The 20,177-nt window shown below is 35.7% G+C and overlaps 1 protein-coding gene across 1 annotated transcript in view; it reads right to left on the bottom strand.

The window, feature by feature from the left end:
• The window catches only part of STAM (signal transducing adaptor molecule), a 31,894-nt gene that overhangs the window by 4,672 nt on the left and 7,045 nt on the right, over positions 1-20,177 (bottom strand). The window contains exons 2-12 of the mRNA XM_080339688.1: positions 16,164-16,248; positions 10,805-10,880; positions 10,622-10,717; positions 9,922-10,068; positions 9,570-9,660; positions 8,018-8,210; positions 7,593-7,687; positions 6,581-6,669; positions 4,875-4,962; positions 2,469-2,523; positions 1,989-2,142 (exon numbers count right to left, since the gene is read on the bottom strand). Of these exons, the coding sequence (XP_080195814.1) occupies positions 1,989-2,142; positions 2,469-2,523; positions 4,875-4,962; positions 6,581-6,669; positions 7,593-7,687; positions 8,018-8,210; positions 9,570-9,660; positions 9,922-10,068; positions 10,622-10,717; positions 10,805-10,880; positions 16,164-16,248 (1,169 nt within the window). The remainder of the gene's footprint in view (positions 1-1,988; positions 2,143-2,468; positions 2,524-4,874; positions 4,963-6,580; positions 6,670-7,592; positions 7,688-8,017; positions 8,211-9,569; positions 9,661-9,921; positions 10,069-10,621; positions 10,718-10,804; positions 10,881-16,163; positions 16,249-20,177) is intronic.

Here is a 20,177-nt window from a genome sequence, read left to right as displayed (position 1 = left end):
AATTTGGTATTTCATATCTGACTTCAGAACTTAAAGACAGCCTCTCAAACCTTTTATTACAGATGTTTTAATAGAAAAAAAAACATTGTCTTTATTAAGTTTTGCAGTATGAAAAAATTGCCAGATTTTCAAAGGATTTTCACATTTCTAACCTCAGGCTCCAGTACTAAAAAGGTCAAATAGTTCACTGGAAAACTTGCATTCACAAATTTTATTTTAATGACTATCACTCATACTAATTAAGAGCTTCTGCTTTTGAAAGAAAATACTGAATGATTTAAATCATGTAGCAAATAGTAGTCCAAAGCAGAATAATTCTGATGCCCAGATAACTTTCACTAAGTAAAAATCATTAAAATGGAAAGCCAATAATGTGTTATTTCCATGGTTTTAGTTAACCTGTAATTTCATGTAACTGTTGTGACTGCCACTGCAAAATTTTTTGAGCTGGACAGAAGGGAAAAAGTGGTCTTAAGAAAATTTTAATTTAAAATATGGTAATATTTTACAACTACCTAGAGAAAAAAACTGCTAGTAGATGTGTCAACTGTATTCTAAATCAAGACTAAATTTCTAAAGCCTATGCTTTTGTGAAATCATTAATTATTTGGCTTAACACAAATTACTAGAAGAAATTATCAGGTCTCATGTACAACTGAGTTCATGTAGGTTTATGATATACAGCTCTTCTGTCTCAGGATCCAAGAATCTCAGCTGACATATTCATAGAAGATACATCAGTACTGCAAAAGACTTTTAGAAGGCAAAGGCACAAGACCTCCTAACTTTTCAGAACTTTATACTGGCTCATATTCACTCCAAAATCCTGTTTTTCCCTTGAAGAATCCCCAGAAACATACCCATTTATAAAAATATTGAAATTATTTTATAAGGTCACAGGATGGTTGCTTATCGTGTATGAATGGAAGACAATGTTCCTCTTAATGACACTGCACAAATATACATCATTTTCTTTAAAAGATACTAAAGAAAGTACATATTTGTAGGAAGCTAAAGAACTAAATCTGCTTCAATGTTTATATAATACTGAACAAGTATTCATAAGTTGGCTTGAATTTTTGTTTACTCGAAAAGCACGTAAATTGTTGGAAAAACAGTTTGAAATATTACATATTCCTATGAACAGGAAAACTATACAGCAAGTGTGCATTAGGCTTTGGGATTAAACATTTAAATGTTTAAAAGACCCTTTAAAAATTCCATAGTATATGAATAAGCCAAAAGGTCTACTTATAGATAAGTCAATTACATGGAAATGCTGCCATGAAAGAATCATAATTTTTAACTTCAGTAACTTAAATACTAAATGCTCTCCACTGATATTTAAAAAATAAAGAAGGAAGCTAAAAGAAGAGATTGGGGAGGGAAGGTGTGGGGAAGGCATAGTCTTAAAACAGGAACTGTGTTCCTTTGGTTCTTTACTTTTTTACCCACTATGAAAAGCCCTGGCAGCTTTTATTGTTATCTGCAATTCCAAGCACAGATTGTTTTTTTCCCCTTCATCAAAAAGGCCTGAATAAAAAAGAACTAAAAATGTTAAAACTTGCAAAAGGAGAATATCCAAAGCTTGCAGCTGAAAATGGTTTTTCTTTTAAATACTGTGTTGAGAGTAAAGGCTGCTTTTTCATTTGAGATTATCTCTGAGGGAGCAAGATGATATTAACCTAGCACTAAGCTAACAAAGGCCATAAAAAGATGTTTCCAACTCAGGGAGAAAGAAGGGTGGGAACTAAAGGGCAGAAATAAGAAAAATTATTACTTGCAATCAATATGCTCCACCACACTTTATATATCAGTATATATTTATTTTAGTAATGTAGAGAAGTATACTGTAAAAAAATATTTGAGCAAGTTTTGTAAAAATTTCTCATGTGAAAAACTACTTATCCCTAATAATTTTTAAGAAATCAACCACAGTTCAGTAGGTACGTGATAACATCAATGGTTATTAATGGTTCCATACATACCTGAGAGCCAGAAACCCCAGACGACTGCATGTAATACTGTTGGTTTTGTAGTTTTGCATACATGGAATACATAGGGTCTTCATTCACCAATTTGTTATACAAGGAAAGAGCCTCCATTGCTTTAACATTGAGCTCTGAAAGTTCTGAATGCTTCCTAGAAAATATATTTTACAGCTTATTCTACAATTTAGGTAACTTCAGTACAGAACAGACAACACAGATAAACTTTCATGAGGTGTGTTAAGCAACATATTCTTCCTGTCTGTGAAGTGATGCCTGACAAGTGCCAGAATGTCAATGGTACAACACTATAAAACATTATGTGGCTACTTCAGACCTCCTCCCACATGAGAAGTTACTAATAAATACACCTATTTCTTTGCTGGTATTCACAGAAATGATTAAGATATCAGTAAGTAACAACACTGGTATTCTAAGAATGAATCTTAATTTGAGTCAAAACATTTGGGTTTTGTTTACCTGTCTATATCTTCCAACTTCTCATCTATGAGAGGTCCCATCTGGTGGCACATGGCTAGAATAAAAAGATATGAGAATAATAAAGAATTCCATACTTCAAGTCAGAAAGTAGCTTTAAAAAAAAAAATATATCAGAGATATGTAGATGATAGCCCAATTTTTTTTTAATCATTACTATGATCCGTATGCCAAAACAGTTACAGTAAGAGTGGTAGTGTCATGAACAATCTCAGAATGAGATCCAGATGAAGTTTTCAGTAGAGGTACAGTTTTAAAAGTGTATTTTAAAAAGAAAATAAAAATAGAGTGAAACAAAACATATTTAACATCCAGGCAGTGTAAAGCCAAAACTATTTTGCATAAAAAATTCAGGTAAATCTGAAAGGTGATCTCTTCTTCAAGGAAGAAAACTTGTCACTGCAACCTAGATCATGTGCTCAACTAACATTACTACAAAAAGACAATCAAAGAAAACAATGAAGGGGAAAACAGCTTGCAATGATTTAAATCATCTGCACAAAGACACTTAACAGCACACTGCTGTCTCACTGAAACCCAAACTGGGGGAAAGGGGCTTTTTCAAATCACTAACATGCAAAAACCAATACAAAAACTTATCAGAAGTAGAATGGAAAAGCTTTAAAATAAACAAAAAAGCACTCCCAACCAACTGTCAGCACAAGGGCGTGTAGTTCATGGAACTGCCAAGCAAACGCAATTAACTATCAGAAAGGCAGAGTTTATCAAATGTGAAATAAACAGTCAAGGAAGCTGAAAGGAGAAACTACAATTTAACCCTACCCCTGAATGCAAAATGTGCCCACTTACCCAAGCAATGAATTATTTACTAATCAAGAGATGTGTTTAATCCCAAGAGGCACTCAACATTTAAACTGGGAGATGAGAAAAAAAAGATTCAGGCATCAAAGATGACCTAAATGCATTATAAGCAGCTCTGGAACACTGTCCTCACTTCTAGTTTTCCCAAATGAGAGATGCAGAACATCCTGAAAGCCCCTGGGCCATGATGGGTTAAAGGGCAGCACTGATGTGTTCCTTGAAGGCAACAGCAAATCTGGCTTGCAGAAGAAAATGAAGTGGGTTTTTGTCAAGTGTTTATCAGCACCTGCCACTACTGCTAGAAACCCAAGATCCAACACACAGCTATAACCAAATTCCCAGAATCCATGCCAAAAACAGTAGCTACCCAAGGCCTACCTGAGTGTAGAGTCTTGAAGATGGCATTGTGGAACTATATGCAGCCATATGTTTGGCAAGTGTAGGTAGCTGGGGAGTCATCATCTGACTACACTACGGCTTTCAGATTCTAGGAGCAGTCCCGTGGCTTAATATAAAATTCAGCATTGTTCTAATGATCTCGTAATGCATTCTGAAAGGAGACCCTAAGGTAAGCCATATCTGGGGGTTGGTTGACAAGTGTACCTTTAATTTCTTTGCCTCTGTCCTGGACCAGATATAGGCAATCTGCTTCTTGGACAACAGCCTCTATAACTATATTTGGTACTTGAAAGACTACAACCATTCACATTTCTTTTCACCTCTCTTGAGCTTTAGTAGAAGTAGACTACGTGCAGACACGTCATGGATGTGCAGTTACTAAAAAAGGATTAATTTATAGGTATGATGAACCAGATGGACATGGAAAGATGGGAGACAGCCAAAAGCTTACAAGCTTATGCACTTTTTCATTATTAACTTCCAGACAGATCTGGTATCTGCCATTTTCTTAAAGTCTGGTACTACCTGAATCATCAGGTTAAGCCAATGTTCTGTCTCATAATGGGTAAGTTTCTTTACTTCCTTCTCTAAAGTTCCCTTACAAAAATTTTGCTGCATCTATCAACCCAGACAGAATGGTTTATAATGCCTCTTTGAAGAAGTAGTTCGAATAATTTTAATCTAAAGAACTAGTCTAATTTGTAGCACTGTATATGGTATTTGTTAATATTGAAGTCCTATAGAAATATTCATGCAAGTGAAAAGCATGTGGGACACCCACAGGTCTATGCTAAGCTTTAGCAGTATTTCTGCTTCCTCTCATGGGATCTTCCTTACACTCCTTTTGCAACTCATGCTACTCTATGAAGGAAAAAAAATGGATGAATATGATTGAATTAAGTATTCCTGGGTCTTTAAAAATAAAAGCCTACAGAATATGTTTCCTTGAGAGAGGAGTGGGCTCGTTTTAAGTTAAAAGTTTGCACTTTGATCTCTTAGATGTGGGAAACAGGAAGGGAGAAAATAATTACAGCTCAGGCACTTTCCTCAGGCGTGCTTGTGGTGGGCACATGAAGCTCAAGTAGTTGCAGCTTATTTTCAATTTGTTTGGATATAGGTAATTACAACAGATGAAAATAACACCAAAAAGCCATGAGATTTTCTTACCCTCAAGATGAAGCAATTCTGGGAGGTCTGGCTGGTCATCAGACGGATCTGCACTTTGTAACATCTGCAAGAGTTGGTCCATTTTATCCTAAAACACAGATTGCGTAATTAGGGCTTATGTGGGGAGTAGAATTAACACTTTCAGGGCACTAAATTAAAGCAGTTATTTACACCAGACATTTGGATCCCTTGGGACTTGGAAATAATCTAGACTAACTTTAAGAAAATAGAAATCATACATGTTATTTCACAGGAATGAAGATGCTTAAACAAAGAAAAGCCAAATGATAAAAGTTATTAGTAGTAACAAGTGGAATGTGCAGAATACCCCTTTATTCCTAAAAATCCTTCTAAATAGTATTTTTGAGCAGTTTCTATTTTCCATTCTAGTTACTACATATGCAATACTACCACCTAGTGGGATTTGTGAAAATGTTTTGACAGAATATATTCAGAGTACTTTAAAAATAAATGGGTTCTTACAGCTAAATTCACTGAAGAACTACCCTGCATGTTTTAAGTGTATGAAGCCTATCAGCACATGAGCAATGTCATTACTAATACATATGAAAGGGGCTTTTTAAGATTATGTTTGGAGAGGTTGCATGGCTGACTTCAAAAGAAGTCATCATTAACCAGTTTAAGTACGACCTACTTATAAAAATACTAAAGCCTAGAAAATTAACAGGCATAAACTCTTTTAAAAGTATGTCTTGGAGTTAACTATATTGCTTAACCAAACATCAACATCACATATGATTTAAAAAAAAAAAAGTCACTTTTTAGCTGAGTGCTATCAAATAAACAGTCTTTAACAGGCCAGAGTTATATAGGTTGTATCAAAGTGGAAACTAAAATCATGTTTTTCCCTTCTCAACCACAGGAAAGGCAGGAAGAAGCCAAATGAACTATTTCCTTAAAAATTATACTATAGTAATTTTGAAAACAAAACAAGACACTCAAACAAACTGATGTGGAATCACAGAAGACAAAAGCTGGAAGGCACAAAGGCAGGCTTGAGATAAGCTCTTTCAGCAGATTACAAACTCGTATCTCTTGGAAGAGTATTTGAGGCAGGAGATAACTAGGACTTTAGGAAGGCAGTAACCGATTTTTAATTTCAAAAAACAAAGACAGAACCCTAGTTGAGAAAGAAATGGAAGGTCACGAGAGAGAAAGGGAAAAATTCTAAAGAGAACAATTCTAAGCCCCTGGGTGGGGCAGAGGTGGGGAGGGAAAGGCAGGGGAAAAACATCCTGGGCTGAGAGTTCCTGGGAACCTTGCAGAATCACTGCTGTGAGATTGTGCAAATCTTACTAAATACCACTTAGAGAGCAACAAAAAGATCAGAGTTTTCAGAAAAGGAAAGAGATCTTTCAGACTGGGGGAAGACAGTAGTGATTATACTGGAAATAAATGTAAGACAGCATTCAAGATGGTTATCTCTGAGGTATGCTGAAGTACTTAAAGCAAAACTTGAAAGCAATTGTGTCACTCCACACAAAGCTCCTTCTTCAAGATACATGAACAAATTAGAATACCGAGGATGATTTTTTTGGTTAGTTAAATCAAGCTTTCCTTCCCATTCTCTTTTGATTGTGTTCTCCTAATATTTAAAATTGGTTTTGAAGTACAGAATGAAAGGGTTAAACATAACACATCCAAATGTACTGGTAGCTGAAAATCAGTACTTTTATCATGCTTACTTCATCAATGTAAACCGGTTCAGGCTCAGGTTCTATTGTTTCTACTTGAACTTCATCACTGAACTGCACTGTTTTCTTCTCAGCTTTCACTGTAAGATAAACAGGCAGATTTTACTTTATAAAATAAACATAAACAAAACAATGACATATTATACAGCTAGCATGCTGCCCAAGTTCTTTGCATTTGAAATATCTACTGTAAAAAACTAAAAAATGAAGATTTTGTTGACATTCAAAGGCAATATCTCCACAGATTCAAACAATTTTCTTAAACATATGTGTAAACGCATTAAATAAAAAAAATCAGTTCACACAAGGTCAACAGAAACATGTTTTAGCAAGTATATTTCTTTATCACAGTCTCCCTGCACATAACATACCTACAAGCAACTCATCATAAAAAAAATATTAAGAGAGTGATTAGATTATACACCTTTCTATATATATTATGCACACAAAATAAAAAATATATACTGTATATATTATACAAGATAGATACAAGATTACCAGTATGCAGAAAAAAGCAACACCCTTCTTCCATTATGCACACATACATACCTACAGCATGTAGGTTTCTTGAATTGTTTGAACACTGGTAATCTGTCTCCAACTCCAAGCTGCCCAGGGGCCTTCAGTTTTCCCTTAGTTAGATATGTACCATTGCAACCAGGTACAAAGGCAATTTGGGAAATAACTGCTATTGCCTACATTTATCTAGGTGTCAATGGAGTTGTTAAATGAGTCTCAAGGAAGCTCCTGACAAAGCCAGCAGAAGACAGTATCATGTTTTTCAGCAGATGCCAGCTTAGGAAACCTTGGCCTGACACATGAAGATAGGACTGTTGTTTGTGGGAGCACAGCAAGGGCTCCTCAGTTTTACTTCAAGTATCACACTAACTTGCAACTCAACTCTATCATAAGGGAAAGGAAACAGGGATAGTAAATCACTACGGAAATATTCCTTGGGCCATGGCAAGGCTTAACATATATACATAAACATAATATTACTTACTCATTTCTGGCTCAGCAGAAAGATCAGCTGTTACAAAATTAGATGGAAACAATCCTATACCTTGATGAGTTTCACCTTTCCACCAATTTGGATCACTAAAGATAAAAAAAAAAATTTAAAATCCCATACATTTAAAAAAAAAAAACAAAAACATACAAGGAATTTTCCTAATAATTGCATTGTACAGGCCATTTATACTACTTGTACATAAAGACAAGTATATACACAGAAATCTTATACAGGAATCTTTATGCAGTTACATTTGTATGTAAAAACTCTAGGAGATGACTAAATAAAGTACTAAATACGTAAATATGTTTTATTGCAATTGTATTCCAATGTAGGCTTCTACACAGAAGATATAATTATTCCCAATTGATTTTTACAGTCTAATATACTTCTAGTAAGCATTCTGTATAAATTACCTGTCATCAAGGATAGTTATAAGTTCTCCAGCTTTAAAAGTTAACTCGTTGTCTTCTGCAGCCTCAAAATCATAGATTGCACGAACCTTGCGGCCCTCATGCTTGTGATTTGTTAAAAGGCTTGAGGTGCTCGGATACAAACTGGAAAGTGTTGTTTGCTGTTGCCTTTGTTCTTTTAGTGACAGTTCAATAGCTACAAAAGAAGAGTTATTCACATGAAAATTCTCTACATAAATGGTTTGGATTATATGAAAATTTAACTCTCTGAAAACTTTTAGTATAATTCCATTCTTTTTGCATCATAATCAACTTCTTCCTTTCACTGAAAAATAATAGTAAAAAAACCCAAGAGATGTTTTATAACTATAGAGCACAATTCTGCCCATAGATTTACTGAGGCTTTCAACATGGCCAGGACAAATAATTAGCACTTAAGCACAAAGAGGATAACTCGATGAAGTCATCCATTTCTAATTATTATATGGAAGGTTTCACTCATATTAAACTCCTCCAAGTTTATGGAAAAAAAAAGATCAAGTTTAAGAAGGGACAGAGGGGGACACAAAATCCAAGAGAACAAGTATTAGAGAACCCATGCAGAATATGAAACCTTTGAGACACAGACCCCTTTAAAAGTCAACTTTGTTGGTTCGACTGTTGAAGAAACCATTAGTAACATATGCAGATGGGCTGACAATGATTTAAGTAAATCAGTCCTATATTAGATAATAGTTGAACAAAAACAAATTCTGTCAAAGATGAGAAACTGCAAACATCCACCAACTACTAGCACAAGAACTTAACTCCTAGTGAACAGTCATTGCTACAATTTTAAGCCCAAAGGCATCCTACGTACAAGGGCTTTACATCACCAAAGTTTGCCCTCAATAAAACAGTACCTAGACCACACAGATCAAACCATTCTAAGAATAACTCTTCACATGTCTGGTATAAGATCATTAAATGATCTTTAAATATACCTTAGTACAACAGTAAATCAAAAGAAACCATCCTAGTTTTGTTTAATGGTATGGCACTGAGACGTTAACAGCCACTTACACTTACAGCAATCAAAGCCTTAAAGAATACTACAGAAGCAGTATTCAAAAGAATAAAAGCTTAAAGTAGTGTATGCAAAATACTTTGCATATAACTTATATTATATATAATCCTTATTTCCCCCTTCCATCAAATGTTTGATTTGCAAATGTATGTGCTTCACTTGCCCCAGGGAGAGGGAAAAATCCAAGTGCAGAACTAGTATCAAACATTTCTACAGTGGACCGTGTCCTTGACATGAGATTTTGCAGATTTTTTTACTGTGTTGTTTCAGTTTGGCAAGATTAAAAATGAGGAATTTTTCATACTGTTTACCCATAGAAAAGTTTTAATATCTAACCCTTCAGGAAGGGTACAAAAAGAAAGGAATAGAAATCATAACCATAATCCATAAATATACTAATCACACAAGAGGAAGGAAGCAAAATATTTGTTCCTGCTTTATTTTATATTTACAAACACGTTCATCAGGTCAGCAAGTAAATATACTCACCTTTAGCTAAATCTTCCTCTTCCTTTTTGTTGGCGACTGTACCAGGATCTTTGGCAACCAGAGCTGGACTTGCCTTTGCCTGTTCAGCGGCCTAGTCAAAAGTGCAAGATGCAAAAACAAAATAAAAAATGACAATGCATTAAGTTGACCATTTTGATTTGTATTTATTTGTAATATAAAAATCTGAAGTAAATCAGAGCATTGCACTGATGGAATGTTATATTAAGATGAGAGATTTCATTTTGTTTGCCAAACACATTATAGAATTCAAGACCACAAACTATAAAATACAGAACTGAGGAAACCAAGAATTTGTGATACCCTTTAAGAACAACCACAAAACGTAACATACCTGTGAACCAATAGCTGGGAAAGTAACTCCTTGCTCCTTAAGATTTTTTATCATAGCAGATATTAAACTAAGCTGTGGATCATTCTTGAATTCATCAGTCCATTCCACCATAAGGGCTTTCAGCTTTTCACAAACTTTTGGATGACCCTGCAAGAAGAGTAGAAACTAGCTAATAATGTAGGAATCGGTTCTTAATTCCTTAATTTCAAATAATTTCACATTACTGTTGATATGAACTATACAGACATTTTATTTTCAAGTCAAGTGTAGCACTAAGGGATATCTTTATTAGAAAAGGAAAACAGTATATCAGCATTGTGTTTGTACTAGTACCATATGTACTAGGCACAAAATAAAGTAAAACATGCTTCGATGAAAGCCCTGTTTTATCTCTCTTTCACCATGTCTGTATTTAGTGTTTCATTGCTGTTATTTAAGGTGAAAATGATTTTGTATATTTATAAATTAACACACCACACCCCGCCTTTCCCCAAACAGAATACATAAATAATTGTAGTGTGAAGTGGCATTCAGGAAGTTCTTTCTCACAACCACAGTCTTCCCAGTAATCTTGTATCCTTCCCCACGCACACACATTTCCAGTCTTCCAAAAGTAGATTCCATTCCACTTTCAGATTACCCCAATTCTCTGTCTGATATAATTTTTCTACAAATTGTATAAATCAATGCAATACATTACCTTATTCAACACATTGCTTACTTCACTGGCAAAATCTCTTGAACAGACTTCTAAATGAAAGATTTTACCACAGTTTGATACACATGCTCCTAGAAGCTAAAGAAAGAAAGATTAAAACTTGGCGAAGATTTTTTGCAGTGGAAGTTTTCAGGAAGTAAAAGCACTACATTAAAAAGAACCTACTGTTAAGGCTTGCATAGCAACATGGGGATCTTTATGATTCACTCTCTTCATAATAGAACGCAGACAGTCCTTAGGCCTAAAAAGCACAAGACAGATTTAAAAAATGCAATGGAATGAACACTTCCTATTGCACACACAACAATACATGACACCACTAAGGGACAGCAAGCTCTCCTGAACATCACCAGTAAGTTATTTAGTAAAATGAACGAACAACACTAATGGGTGAATGGTTGAAGCCACTTCCACCTGTAGGATTGCTAGCTTTCTTAGTCATCAAAACCTTTCAGAAGTTAGAAAGAATTACTGTAAATACTCAAAAAATGCATAAACCCCCTTACAATTAGAGAACTGTAATTGTCTGTAGTCCATTCACCTAGTCCTCTGTATTTCACATACATATATAAGAACATTTGCTTACATACTGATTACCAACAGATTTTGCTACTTTTTTTTTTAGGCTACCACCACTACATTCCACAGCGTTTCTTTAAATCTACAGAATAACATTTATAAAGAAGATACGCAATGAACCAATAAGTGCTAAGAAAAACTGTTAGACATTCTACACCAGTTTCAAAACAATTAAATACAGAATTTAAGTCTTATCTATGTTGTGGTAGTTAGAAATAATGTAAATAGGGAATTTAAGAAATAATTTGAATGGGAGTTTCAGACACAGTGTGCCATATTAAAATCTGTGTGACTTCCTGTTATTTTGTTCTGTCTTTAAAGGTAGGGGAAGGCCAAGCGAGCCTGGGTAGAAATTATCATAGGTGTACAAGCACTATCTGTTGAACAGCCCTAAACCCTGAAAGAGGGTAAACAGGGGAAGAGGAAAGAGAAGGTAAATTAAACTAAGAGATTTTACGCCTTTCTGTAGTATTTATAGTAACCTTTTTTCTGGGAAGCAAAATTATTTTCCTATTGAACTGATATCCAAGAACTAACATGAAACTTGGGTATAAGTTACACCACTGCTTGGCTATACTATATTTGGCAGTGTCTACATTTTACAGAAATGTCCACCTCATATTTAGTAGTACTAATTATAGAAAATGCTGTTACACAGCAAGACTGCATATCACTCAGTGTATACCTTCATATAACTAATTACTACGGACGAAGGCTATAAGGCAAGCTCTGCCTTTTATCTATTAATTATCCAAGACTTCTCATAGGATCACTTTAATTAAAAAAAAAAAAAAAGCTAAAATTTTCAGAAATAACTGGGGTTTTAATCATTAATTTATGAGTAGGACTACCAATGTGATATAAACACAAGCACAGAAAAATACATATCCATTAACTGATAAGTCAGTATTTATAAAGGTAGGGTGTGAGATCAAGAGTTCAGCAGTTCAGAAACAGGACCATTAACATAAGATGTTTTTATTAAGGAATTCAAAATCTTATTTAAAAGTTAAAAAGTAACAAGAAAGGGTTAAAAAAAAAACAACAACAAAACACACACCACAAGAAACGCCTCAGAAATTCATTAAAATGCCTTAAAAAAAAAAAGAACAACAAAAATATTTGCTCATATATATAACAGAAATGACTGCTAAGGTTTTAACATGCTCAAATGTTTAAAAAAAATATTTTGATTACACCTATATCAAAAACCCCTCCAGGCTTACCAATGTTTAGTCCTACAGACTAAGAATCCCTATTCTAGGCAGAATTGTAATCCTTATTTTTACTTCACATTAATTCAGCATAGAGTTTAGTATGTAAATTATGAGAAGGGAAGGCACGCACCCCACCAGAACAGTATTCTATCTATTTATTAGGCTTCTCTCTAGACCTATACAAATATTGGGCCCTAGTTGCGCTCCAGTGATTCTACAATCAATGTTTCAGAGGCAGCACAGTGAGTAGGAACAAAAAAACAGTAAGGGGAAAAAAGGGCACGATACAATAGAAGCTACTCTATTATACACTATTATACCCAGAAAATATTCACAATAAATATCAGTTTTAGAGAGTAAAAAATCATGTCTTTGATTATATTTTTATTTAACAAAGACAAAATTAACAGCAATTGGAATCTAAAGTACTACTGTGCACAAAACATTTCAGGTATTTTCAGGAGTTTATTGCTTATTTACAGTTTAGAGTAACTAACTGTGGGGCTCAAGACTACACATGTGATTTGGTTTTCCTGCCAGCTCCTTTAGAACCAAGTTAAGTCAGAGCTTCCTGGTCAGCCTGTGAGACATACAATGCAATGACTACACAAAATGCTACTGAGATTGGGTAACTTGAGGGGAAAAAAAACATAAGTACTATGGAAGACTATCGAGTAAGTGGTTTTACTATTCCTTCTTGTATGAACAGGCACAAAAGCAACCCAAGACAAATCAGCTAACCAGAAGACTGACTCACTGAGGCAGTGATTAATGCATAAGGAACCAGGACAAAGTTAGGCAAAGCAGCAATATAGACCAACCATTTCTCAATGATAATTGTTCAACACCCACCCCCACGCCCACTAGAAAGTCCTGCAATGAACATTTCGATTTTCGCAACCATTGGTGTATTCTCCCAGTTGCTACCTTCATTTTTTTTCAGGTATCCTTTTTATTAAGTAACTTTTCTGGCGAAAAAGTTGTGATAGTTTCAAACATAATATGTCTCATTAATACAAAAGGTACAACCATCTCAAAGCCAAATGCAAACAGAATTTCACTCAGGGAGTAGTCGGCACTGAACTGACTGAGGGAAGGGGAAGCACTTCATGCTAAACTCTACCATAAGTGGCCTTTAATTTTACCTTTCATTCTGCTTAATGAATCATTCAAATTTTAGAATATTATTTTACTCAGTGCTAATAAGCAATACATGCAGTTTTGTAAACATTTTCCTTACAGAAAACCAACACCATGCAAAAGTCTATACTTTTCCTGTAGTCAGATGATTTAAAATGCCAGTTAAATATGATAAAAGTATTAAACAAGTTTTCAACAGTGTTGCATAAAAGCAGAAAAAAAAAAAAAAAAAAGATTGCTTCTAATGGTAAAAGTTTGTTTTAATCATGTTTCCATGTTGAAAAGACAACTTGCTCACTGAACTAGCAATATTCCCCAAAAGTGAAATGCAAACAATGCAATATGCAACTGCTGAGCTGTAGAAGTTTCTAAAGCAAGTTCAGAGATTTTTAAAAAGTGTGGATTGTCTTAGACAAATTTTAGATCATCTTAAGAACCCAGTATGTGAAACATGAAGAAATTATCAAGTTCATTCCACACTATATATGGCAATACTTTTTATATGTTACTGTAAATAAAGGCATATTATTTAAAACACTACTGAATTTACTGTCTTTCCAGTGTTTTCTATTAAAATTCTGGCATCAACTCTAAATCAATTAGATTTTTAAGTCACCAAAAATAAAGAAAATAGTCTAAGAGATTCAGAAGAATTCTAATTTGCTAAAACCTGGTTTAGTTGGTTGGATTAAGGGAAGAAGGAAAATATTTACCTACTGGCAATTGTCTGTAATGAAGGTACTGCAATGTAAAAATTAAGAGTAGCAATTTTGTTACTGAACTGTGCCTAATTTATCTTAGAAAACGTAGCAGCTTTGTAGCATAACAGCTTTCCACCAATTACTCTGGAAGCAAACAAGTTGTTGACAGACCTAAATGAGACAATGTGTCATGTAAGACTGTGGGACAAAAAGGAAGAACAGTCCTTCCAGTCTATTGTGGCTTCACCTGTAAGACAATTTACATCTCAAATGCTGCAGGTACGCAATGGAGCTTACAGACTGGTACAAAGAAAACCCATAAAACAGAGATTTTATAACCTAAGCTTCTGCCAAGAATGGTAATAGACTGGTTAAAAGATTACAGCAGATCCCAGGTAGGAAGACTGGCATCCTTGCCACAGAAATTTAAATCAAGAGAGGAGAATTTCAAACAGCATAACATATCTCATTTAAACTTCAGAATGGGGAACTCTGTCTTGCTTTACCTTTCTATGGCATGACATAATCCATCAAAACAAAGAAAGCTCGCCATCAGCAAGTTTTAACAGAATCTGAATTTAAGCAACAAGTCAGCTGGCAGCCTATTAGAAGCAGGATAAATATTACAAAGGTTGAAGTCATAGCCAGAAAGAAACCATTGGGGTTTTTTTGTTTGTTTGTTTTCCTTTTGTTTGTTTTTTGTTTGTTTGTTTTGTTAATTAATTAAAAAACACCACCCACAAAAAGCCCAAGCAAACAAAAACCACAACTCATAACAGAAATTCCAGCTGTCCCAGAGAAATTTAGCCTCACATTATCAGAAGATCTCGAGCTTTGCCTGTACTCCCAAGCAGCTGTTTCTTGCAGCTACATACATTTGAGCACTGTTCAGGCTAAGTTCCTGTGAGACTAAACCTTGCCTGTGGAAATGCTGTTAACCACAGTCACGCACAAAAGCATAAGAGTTTCAATACACTGTGATATTTATAAGTTCTCCTCCAGTCTTACAAGGCAATCCAAGTGATTCTCAGAAATGCCTTTCACTAAACAGCAGCAATAGCACAGCTCTCTTTTTGCGGCTATTGCTTACTCGAATTCTTAGAGGGAAAGCTTGGAGAAGATGTGTTTAAGAGATTTCCAAAGTCTAATACTACACTGAATAAAAACATAGAATCACAGAATAGTTTGGGTTGGAAGGGACCTTCAAAGCTCATCTAGTCCAATCCCCTGCCATGAGCAGGGACATCTTCAACCAGATCAGGTTGCTCAGAGCCCCATCCAGCCCGGCCTTGAATGTCTCCAGGGATGGGGCATCGACCACCTCTCTGGGCAACCTGGGCCAGTGTTTTACCATGTTCATTGTAAAGATTTCTTCCTCACATCTAGCCTGAATCTCCCCTCTTCTCATTTAAAACCATGACCCCTTGTCCTGTCACAACACACCATTCTAAAACGTCTGTCTCCATCTTTCTTATAGGCCCCCTTTAAGTACTGAAAGGCTGCAATAAGGTCTCCTCGGAGCCTTCTCCTCCCAGGCTGAACAGCCGCAACTCCCTCAGCCTGTCCTCATAAGAGAGATGTTCTATCCCTCTGATCATCTTGGTGGCCTCCTCTGGCCCCTCTCCAACATATTCCATGTTTTCCCTGTGCTGAGTTGGATGCAGGACTCCAGGTAGGGTCTCACCAGTGTGGATCAGTTAGTATCTCCATAAGAAGAACTGCAAAACGTCTGAGTAGAAAATCCTTTTACTTGTAATACATCTAAGTTAAATTGAGCTGTTTCAAATGTCTATATAAGGTAACAAAAATTTATTCCTCTCATCTGAGTATGAGACTGAAATAACTAAGTTTTAAAAGTTTGAGGAGAAAAATTCTAAAGTCACTTACCCTGTGCGTGACTGTCCAACTTTATCACAGATGTCTAAGATGAGGCCCCAGTCCTCTGCAGTGTTCATCTCACTGGTTGCTTTCTCTGATGAACAAAATATAAGTAAATCAATATACAAATTTAAAAGAAACAAAAGTCAAAGATTTTGCAGTATTATCTCTTCGTACATTGCTAAATACACGACAAATCCCTACATTTAATACTTATATTAAATTTGTTATACCAAATTATTTTTAATTTCTGAATGTTCACTTGTGGCCATGAATTTGAACTCATAAACAAATATATATATATATATATATATATATATACACATATATAGGGCTTGTTTTCCCATGTAATAAAGATATAACCAGAATATGACAAAAGTAGTATAGCTACCAGCAGATTGTTTTTTCCATTTGGAACTATAAAGTTTAATAGGATATGAATACCCAAAGCATTAGTTCGCTGTTTGCAGGGTCAGACATAACTGCATTTACCACTTCCTCAGACACTGAACTGCTGTGTCTTGCATTTCCTTTTTATGTATTACAACTCAAAAAGGAGGATAAAACAACTCATCAACAATCACTCAACTTTTATCTCCCCATTCTCATCTCTGCTTTGGATGATATATTCCAGGCTGCTAAACCAAAGCTGATCTCATAGAAGCCATTGAGACTCTGTCTTCCAAATCTTTTGAACAGGACAAGAAGAGTCTCAGCAGACGAGTGAGACAATGGAGAGGGCAGATGGAGAAGAAATAGATTCCACTTCAGAGAGAAAAACAGAGACTCCCTCCCTATTTCTCCCCCAGAAAAGCTTAGGTACACAGAGGATAACAATAAATAAAAATGTTAAAGGAAACTGAGCCTGACACTGCAGATGAATGGAAGATTATCTAAACATGGGTAGAGCAAATCAGGATGGGAGAGCACAAGGGAATGCACAAGCAGTTTCCATTATTCACCTAACAGAAGAAGGGGCACAGAACAGTACACAAATTTTGTTTTCTATCTCTGCTTCATCTAATATTCACCTCCTAATCTACAAAACATAAAATATGCCTCAGCAATGAGTACCATCCCTCAGGGAATGTCTCAGAACACTTAGTGTTAGGAAAGTAACCAAAGACTCCTTATAAAAACTTATCTGTCAGGAAAGATTCATTATCCATATCAGCACTTGCAAGACTGAAGAGAAAGACAAAGCAAAACATCTAATCTCCAAAAGTTACTACGAATTATTCATCCCAAAGTTGATAGCTTGTCTTTATGAATGAGCTAGTCCTACAAATTTGTCAGGTTGCATTTAATTAGTTTCTTGATTCAGAATAAAAATGCAGAAAAGCAAAGCTCTATGGTTATGTATTCTCAAAGCATTTCTGAGGAAAATTAAAACAGTTCTATACACAACTACAACGATAACACATCAGTTGTACTGCCCAATGCAAGGAAAACAGCAAAGCAGTATAGAGAAATTCTAAATGGAAGTTAGGTAGATTTATACACATTCTCTAAGATAAAGTAAAAGAGCACTGCTTCTTCTTTCTAAACTGATTCAGAAAACTTGTTTGATTACAAAAAATGGTCATAATCAACAAAAATATGAAAAATTCTGGGTAGACACCACGTTAACATCTAGCACTAAGATACACCAGCTGATCAACCAATCCATTTTTCTTTCAGACTACTATTGTTCTAAATTATGCTTAGGACTAGTATCGCTAAGAATCAGATAAATTCTTAATTTTTAAATCTTGTTCATAAATGAACCATGTCAACTGTGAAGCAAAAATTGAGAGGAACACCATAATGGCAGAATCCACTCAGCATGCCAACTAAAAATGCCAAAATATGAGAACAGAGTAACGAGACTGTACTCTGCTTGTATCAACTAACATTGTTTCACTGCTCCAGAATTTTTGTTCTTTAGTTAGAGACACCTTACAAATAAAGAAAAATGAGATGGGAGAGCAGGGGGAAGGCAAGGAAAAACCCATAGGAGAACCATGCATTACACCTTTATTGATTGTTATTTATTAATATAGCCAGACCTCAGTCATCTGTAGGCAGAATACTTGCGCCACAAGTGTAAGACACCTGCCTTGCATAGAGCCATCATGGGCCAAGCCAGTTTTCTGTAATCCCAGTCCATGAGTACAGTGGCTGTGCTTCTTCCAAAGCCAGGCTCAAGTCTGAGGCACCAGCATTGCTTTTATGAAACACGGAGCCTAAGTGGAGTTGTACCTGAGCTGAAAGTGTTGCCTACATGACATGCCCAAAACTAAAAGCAGCTGCCAAGCACAGTCCAGAGACACATGAAACAGACCGCATGGAGGCAGTTTAGTTCCAGGGCTCCACTGTTTCAGTTCATTGCCAGTTCTGCTGGCGCTGGACCAGCTCCAGTCACAGTGTGGCTGAGTGGTGCTCTCCAGAGACCCTGGTTCCCCCCAGGCTCAGAGCCCACGTGCTTCCTCGCAAACTCTCACCGCTCTCTCACACCAAACACCATCCTGCAGTCACCACCTCCTTCAGCAGCCAGAGCTGAGAAATCCCATGGAACTGAAACTTTGACCTTTTCCATCATTCTACAGAACAGATAGTTGTCTGTGCTCTTGGCAACAATTGATCCTTCTTTCCTCACAATGTCAGAGAGAAATGACATGGCAATTGGTTATGTCTTCAAAAAACAAAAAAGTAAAATAATGTGTGCTTAAGGTTTAAAAATAACAAAAAACTGTATTTTCTGCTAATTTAAATAGTTTGGCCAACACTACAAATAAGACCGTGATTGATGAAATCCCTGATTGGTATGAACCACACCGATTACAACCTTCATTTTAATTCTCAGTAAGAGTATTTTGCAAATTTATCCACAAGTACATTTACGAGTTTTCTATTATGGCTACATTCTTTTTTGGAAGTTGTACTTAAACCTGTACAAAAGCTGCCATTTGCTTGCAACACCTTCCCCCTTGTTAGTCAGGATATTTCCTCCACCAACAAACACTAGATAATTTCTTACTAAATTTCAGTCTGAAACCCAATTTTATTGTGTACTTTGTCTTCTGTGGTAATAAGCATCCAGTAATTCCCTTGGATAATAGAATTAATTGTAAGATGTGAGGAAAAAAAAAAAAATGCTTCAAGAGTTGTAGTTAAATTCTGTCTCAAACAAGGGCAGTTAACAGTTAAGGGCATACTGTGAATGTTAGCAGTACACAAGCTGACACTGACTGTCCACAAAAAGGCCACTATCTCTGTCAGAGCATTAGCGAGTGACTATCACCTTTCACCACTCTGGGAACAGGAGCAACAAAGACACTTTGACAAAATTCCTACATTGCATCAGTGTTTTGCAGATAAAATTGTGAGTTAGAGCTACTTAAGTTAAATTATTTATATTATTATCACTTACAAATGCATGAATGGTCTCTCTTCTAACATGAGGCACACATTCACAGCCAAAAACATCTTATATGCATTCAGTATTTGTTTACCTCGACTAACAGCTGGCACCCTACCAGCCTTCAGGTACAGCTGACATGTCACTGTCAGACTCTGTCTTGTTACCAAAATGGACTCTGACAGGGAGGGAAAAAACAGACATTTGTATTTGAAGTCTTAGGATGGGTTAGCACAGGAGATAGAAGATAACTCAGACTAGAAATGTGCTTCATCTTCCATCTCTGATTGAAATTAATACTACCATAGCAATACTAATGTTTACTTCAGACTCTATTCCTCCACCTCATCACCACTACAAAATCTAATTCAACTCAGTGAATGATAAGCCAAGAGCAGGTAACGTTTCAGACTTTATTAAAGCAACTTTTAAAGACAATGCTGGCTCCTTCATGAAATCAGTGTTCTTTAAAACTTATTAATGCTATGTCAAACACAACAGAAAACAGGACTGTGTGACACAGAGGCACACGTGATGGAACTTCATTTCTAGCTTCGTGAGAAAGCCCTCTCCCATAAAGCTGTATCACTCAAATTTGAGGCATTGTTTTCTTAGCACAAGTA

This window comes from Nesoenas mayeri, assembly GCF_963082525.1.
Source record: "Nesoenas mayeri genome assembly, chromosome: 2".
Classification (NCBI taxonomy): domain Eukaryota; kingdom Metazoa; phylum Chordata; class Aves; order Columbiformes; family Columbidae; genus Nesoenas; species Nesoenas mayeri.
Note: the sequence above shows the minus strand (reverse complement) of the source record. Positions and strands in the feature narration are given on the sequence as shown.